The sequence below is a fragment of the Meleagris gallopavo genome, chromosome 2 (genome assembly GCF_000146605.3).
Source record: "Meleagris gallopavo isolate NT-WF06-2002-E0010 breed Aviagen turkey brand Nicholas breeding stock chromosome 2, Turkey_5.1, whole genome shotgun sequence".
Lineage (NCBI taxonomy): Eukaryota > Metazoa > Chordata > Aves > Galliformes > Phasianidae > Meleagris > Meleagris gallopavo.
In genome coordinates this window covers 36,081,352-36,087,557 of record NC_015012.2, presented here as the reverse complement: position 1 = coordinate 36,087,557, position 6,206 = coordinate 36,081,352, and the positions used below count along the sequence as shown (strand labels likewise).

General features: G+C 34.2%; 1 protein-coding gene across 1 annotated transcript in view; it reads left to right on the top strand.

Annotated features, from left to right (window-relative positions):
• The window catches only part of RYR2 (ryanodine receptor 2), a 347,696-nt gene that overhangs the window by 335,761 nt on the left and 5,729 nt on the right, over positions 1–6,206 (top strand). Inside the window, 5 exon segments of the mRNA XM_031552189.1 lie at positions 911–1,044; positions 2,874–2,934; positions 4,211–4,262; positions 4,265–4,356; positions 4,436–4,570. Coding sequence (XP_031408049.1) covers positions 911–1,044; positions 2,874–2,934; positions 4,211–4,262; positions 4,265–4,356; positions 4,436–4,570 — 474 coding nt within the window.

Below are 6,206 nucleotides of genomic sequence, written 5' to 3'. Positions count from 1 at the left end.
ACTCAGGTAGCAGGCCCAGGGGAATCCGCCAGCACGCAGGAATTCCGTGGTGAGGGATCTGATGGCAGGCACCTACCCTCATGGTTTTCGGTTCCTCCTTTTATCCTCCTTCCTACGTGACATCCCTGGGCGCTTGAGCAAGAGTCATGTGAGATGGCCATCATCCTGAGATAAGGCCACACAAAAGACCGCTTTACAGCTATTTAGCTGCAGCTTATCTCTTTCTCCTTGCCCCTGGCCTTGCCCATCAAAGTTCTCCAGACAAAGGATTTCACAACCTTTGCCAAGGACTTGCCTGGACTCGGACAAGTCTATCTGTGTCCCCAGCAAGCTTTGAGACACTGATGTTAAGAGAATAATATCTTACATGGTGCTAGTTAGTAAGTGAGGACGTTTATCATAACTTTTTCATTGTGAAGTACTTCCCTTTAAAGAAAAATCTGAAAGTGTCCATCAACATATTTAAGTTCTTTAAAGAAAATTTAAATGATAAATATTTATTCTTTAGTTTGTTTCTTAAAATAATAATTAGTAAGGGTCAAATACTTCCCTTAAGAAATCTTTAATCAGAACTTTTCATGTAGATACAATAGTCAAAACATCTCTTGCCTATGTGAGCTAAACATACTTTTTCGTGGGGTTTTTATGCAGGTGGCAATATTAATTTAGTTACTCTGTTTCTGCTGAGTTGTTTTCCTCTCCCTATTTTCACTGAATGAGTAGAAACATCTCATTTTTGACAACCTCTTTTCTCTATCAAGTAATTGATATTAAGCAGGAAAAAATAAGGAAACAATATAATAGACATATAGACACAAACAAATGAAAAAGATCATGCGTGTTAAATTTCTTGTCTTCAGAAACCAAACTTCTACCCACTGCTTCTCTTGAATGTTCGTCCTAACTTTAGGTCATGGATAAATATGGTGAGTTCTATGGCCGTGACAGAATCAGTGAGTTACTAGGAATGGACAAAGCTGCTCTCGATTTTAGTGATGCTCGAGAAAAGAAGAAACCAAAGAAGGATAGCTCCTTATCTGCTGTGTAAGCATTTGCTTCTTGTTTGGTTTTGTTTGGTTGGTTTTGTTTGTTTATTTTTGTTTGTTTATTTTGGTGTGGTTTGAGGGCTTTTTGAGGTGTTTTTTGTTGGTGGTTTAAACTGTGAACTCAAAGTTTGTCATTTATGTTTGAATTTTCGTACTATGTTTTGTAAAAAAAAAAAAGGCTATATAAGATAAAACAATTTGCAAATTGAACTTTACTGTGAATTAATTCATTATAGAGCACTTATAAAAAAAAAAGGATCCTCTTACTTATGAAGATTCAGATTAATGCACAGCTGCTTGACACGTTATTTCTATTCTAGTAGTGTTGGTACTACTGGGGTACAAACTCACATTTTTTATTTTTTAGCTCAATCAGAATGAAATGATAAAATTGGCAATGTACATTTCGGTTTCAAGGAAATGGTGGAATATATTTAAGTGATATTGATGGTGACTAGTAAAACCTTGGAAGTTGGATGATTAGTCTTTACATATTTTCATAATTTGTTTTCCCTAAACTGCGTACTTGTCTGTACTTGCCAGACATCAGAAGAATCTCCTAGATGTTGAAATAGAGTAATAGTAATCATTTTCATTTTTAAAGAAGAGATGAAGAGATATCCTCAGTTTCTGCAGGGCACTTTTAACGCTATAGAGATTATAATGTAAGGGCATATGGATAATTTTCTATAATAGCACTTACCAGTGTATTTACAAGAATTATATGAAGTAGACATTAGGGCTGCTAGTAGATAAGAATTGCATTCTGGAAAGGGCTGCTTTTGTAAAGATGAAACTGAAAAGTAAAACTGGAAAAGTAAAGCCAGGAAAGAAGAGTCCACCTAAACAACCGAAACTGTAGTGCTGAGATGCAAAGGTTCTGTGGCATAGCAATACAATTTAATAATGTGGCAAAGTTACTTTCCAGAATACTTTCTTGCTTTTTTGCTGTTGGATATACTTGGATTTAGAAAGTGTTCTTTCTTTTTCGTTTTTTTTTTTTGTGTGTGTGTGTGTGTGTGTGTGTGCATGTGTGTGTATGTTATTGTTGATAGAAAAAGACAGTGAAACCACCTAATCTTCCCCATGTGCTCATGACTCTTACTTAGGAAGAAAAATAAAATAATATTTGTATTGATATTCTTGGAAAAAAGAGACCAGAATGAAGTAGTTGGAGAAGACTGATGAAATGCTTATTTTAGAATCATACCTTTCTACTATATTTCTAATGTCTGCTTTATTTCATATACATTAACAGCAACAAAAATAAATTATGATTTCATGCATCTTTCACACTCTCCTTGGAGGAATCATTCCATATTTATAGCGGCTGAATGTGCTGTGAGAAAATAAACAGCTGTGACATAGATTTGCAGAAAATCACATTCTTCAGAAATTTACATTTATCTACTTTATACCAGGTTCAAAACTGAACGTGTATGAAGCTACCCAGACTCATGCATCCACTAGATTCAGTATTTAAATATTTACAGCAAAATGAAGAGTGTAGCATCAGTAGAAGCAGTCTTCAAGCTTAGTTGGGTTCAGTGTTAGCAGATAAGTTCCCTTTGACTTTGCATTGCAGACATTGATCAGTTCTAGGTCTGATGACTCCAAAATAGTATCTAGTAATTTACTTTTCTGCTTTTATTTCACGTAGTTGCCAGAATAAAAGTGAATTGGGAAAAGGTTCTGATGTATTTCAGCTTGAGACAAATAAACCAACTGTAATGTCTTCTGTTTATGAGACAATACTCTTCCTGTAGATCGTGTTGCATAAATTCTTATTTTGTTGTTATATAAGATGTGATTTATTTATTTTTACAGGCTAAACTCCATTGATGTTAAGTATCAGATGTGGAAATTAGGAGTTGTTTTCACTGATAATGTAAGTTTATCTGTATATATATATATATGTATATATATGCACACATTTATACTTTCTTAAAAATATACTTGAAGTGCTTCAGAGAGCATATGAAATATTCTGAATTATATTTAATTTACTATATAAAGATCTTGGATGTTTAAAAAGAGAATGTCCAAATCTTTTCCCAGTTACATGAGTATTAAGAATCTCAGTTTGTTTTACTCCCTCCCACCTCTCCCCTTCTGAAATATTTATTTATTCAGGAGGAATAAGCAAGTATTGTGCTGTGGAATTGGAAAAGTATTTGTATATATTCAAGTTAAAATTTTTCATGTTCATAATCTTTACATCTGCAGTCACTTGAATATTTCTGGAAAAGTCAAATCAGTATATAGTTAATGTGTGTGGAATTACTGTAATTTATATCACTGTTAGTTGGGTTTTACACAAAATGAGGCTAATGATTTTACTCACTTGAAAAATGAGTCTTAAAAAAGGAATGATAAACAAGCCCATTTAAATACCTTACAGCTTAAAATATTGTTCATCCTATGAATGCAAACAGTCTTATGATCATGATTCACCTGTCTCAGCTAATTTTTCTGGTGTAAAAATTGCTGGGTAACAAATCGTTTTGGAAAAAGGACTATTGGAGGATGAAGATGTAATCTGTCTTCAGTCAGGAAGACTGAAATTTGCAGGTTGAGGTTGGGATGGGAATTCACCAGATCCACAGAATGCATGACCTGTAAAGAGTTTGCGTTTGTTCAAGATTATCTTTCCTTTAACAGAATGTCTGAAATTTCTCTTGTAAGTATCTACTTGTCTTTAAGTCCAATAAAATTAAAATGATAGAGGAAAAAGTGAAATTAAGATTTGTAGGAATAGTAAACTACATAGATTGTATTAAACAATTAAGTAGCAGTTTTAGTAGCTTGAATTAACTTTGGAATTACTTTTTATCTTTTTTTTGTCACTAATCTCCTTAGTGTATCAATATTTAAATATAAACATCCAGAAACTTATAATTAAAAAAGTCACTTCAAAATAAGTTTTTCAAAATTGAAATGCAGAATTTGTCAATTTTGACCATTTCTTGTGCATTCCACGTTTGCAGATTTGATATTTTTGAGCAAAAGGAAATTTCTCAAAGACTGTGTAAGAAAAAAGTCACAATTTTCTGTTTAATTGAAAAGCACATTCAAGCAATTTCTACTTTTCATAAGTACTGTGAATTAAGTTAGACATAATAATCATTAATTCTATTTTGTAATGTAGTTGTTTTTTCTGTTAGTCTTTCCTTTACCTAGCTTGGTACATGACCATGTCAGTCCTTGGCCACTACAACAATTTTTCTTTGCTGCTCATCTCCTTGACATTGCAATGGGATTCAAGACATTACGAACTATACTCTCATCAGTGACCCACAATGGCAAACAGGTATCAACTGTCATCTTTTTTCATTGGTCTGTTCAGAAGACCTTCAAGGAAGACAACCATAAATGTATTTTTTTTCCAGCTTGTCCTAACAGTGGGATTACTGGCAGTAGTGGTATACTTGTACACAGTAGTGGCATTCAATTTTTTCCGAAAGTTCTACAACAAAAGTGAAGATGGTGATATGCCAGATATGAAATGCGATGATATGCTAACAGTAAGTCTGTTTGCTTTCTGCTTTGTTTTTTTGTTATTTTTTGTTGTTGTTTTTTTCCAAACAGTTATATTTTTGTCCTTCTCTTTTGTGTAATTCCTGCTCATACAACAGTATCATTGGTCATCAACAGAAAGACTAATGTAAAGGAAAGAATCAAATTCATGAACATCCCTTGAACAACTAGATATACCCTATGCATGTTAAACAAATACTTCTTTAAACAGCTGATATAAATATGATAGTATTCTTTATCATGGTTTCTGCAAAAATGAAGATCAACTTAAAGCCATGATCTCATTCAGTTAAGGGCTGAATCCATAGGTTCAGTAGGTCAGTTACAGGCAAGGAATTTCATGTGTAATTTAAGTTCTGAAATGATTAATTTTTAATATCCATTACATTCCTTTACCAGGAGTTGTTGTGATTATCTTCCTTTCGCTATTCTCTTACTGAAAATTACTTCTTAGCTGCTGAGATGGTGCCAGATTTTGGATAGTAATTAGCGCTTTAATCCCACAGATATCTAATATATATTACTATTAAAATCAGTCTAAAAGTAACATAGAACAAAATCAAATGTATTTTAGTTATTAAATGTATTAAATGTAATGTATTAAATTATTAAATGTATTTTGTTATGCAACCTGAACCACTTCCTGGAAATTCATAGAAGTACCAAGGCTGGAAAAGACCTCCAAGATCATTCAGTCCAACCATTTACCTACCAGTAATATTTCCCATTAAACCACGTTCCTCAATGCAGCATCTGAACATTCCTGGGACACCTCCAAGTATGGTATCTCCACCACATCCCTGGGCAGCCCATTCCAGTGCCTGACCATTCTGTCAGAGCAGAAGTTTTTCCTAATATCCAACCTGAACCTCCCCCAGTGCAACTTCAAACCATTCCCTCTAGTCATATTGCCAGTTACATGGAAGTAGAGGCTGACCCCCACTTCATCACAACCTCCTTTCATGTACTGGCAGAGAGCAATAAGGTCTCCCGTGAGCCTCCTCTAAACTAAATAATTGCAGTTTCCTAGAGCTGCTCCTTGTGAGACATGTGCTGCAGACCCTTCACAGCATTAGTCTCAGACTCTTTTCATCATTAGTCTATCCTCTGAGCAAACATCCTCAAAGGTTGTTCAGTGTTTTTGTTTTGTTTTGTTTTTTATTGGATGGTGATTTTATTGTTCTTGTTTCGTTTTCCTTTTTTTTTTTCCCCATTTTTGTTTGAAACACCAGAAATGGGGCAAGTGATTCAATCTTGAGCTGGGGGGAAAGTGTGGTGGAAAAGGGGGTGAATTTGGTGGCAGTGATAACTCCTACTTGCACATTACTGCATGCTGAAATTTCTGTACCTCAATCATGATCTGCTGCTGGCCTTAGGGTAATCAAATACAAAATCTTTTTGAATTGAGACATGAGTACAGACCATGAAGTGCTATGGTTACAGCTTCACAGCAGCATTTATGTTCTCTCAGAAGTGCATGTAACCTGAAAGGGAAATATATTACGTGACATTGTCTAGTTGCTAGGACATAGAACATTTGTGCTAATTACTGAATTTGCTACAATGAATATTTTTAATTCCAGATGCAGAAAACTTCTTAGACTTTTGTTTTTTGTTTTTTTT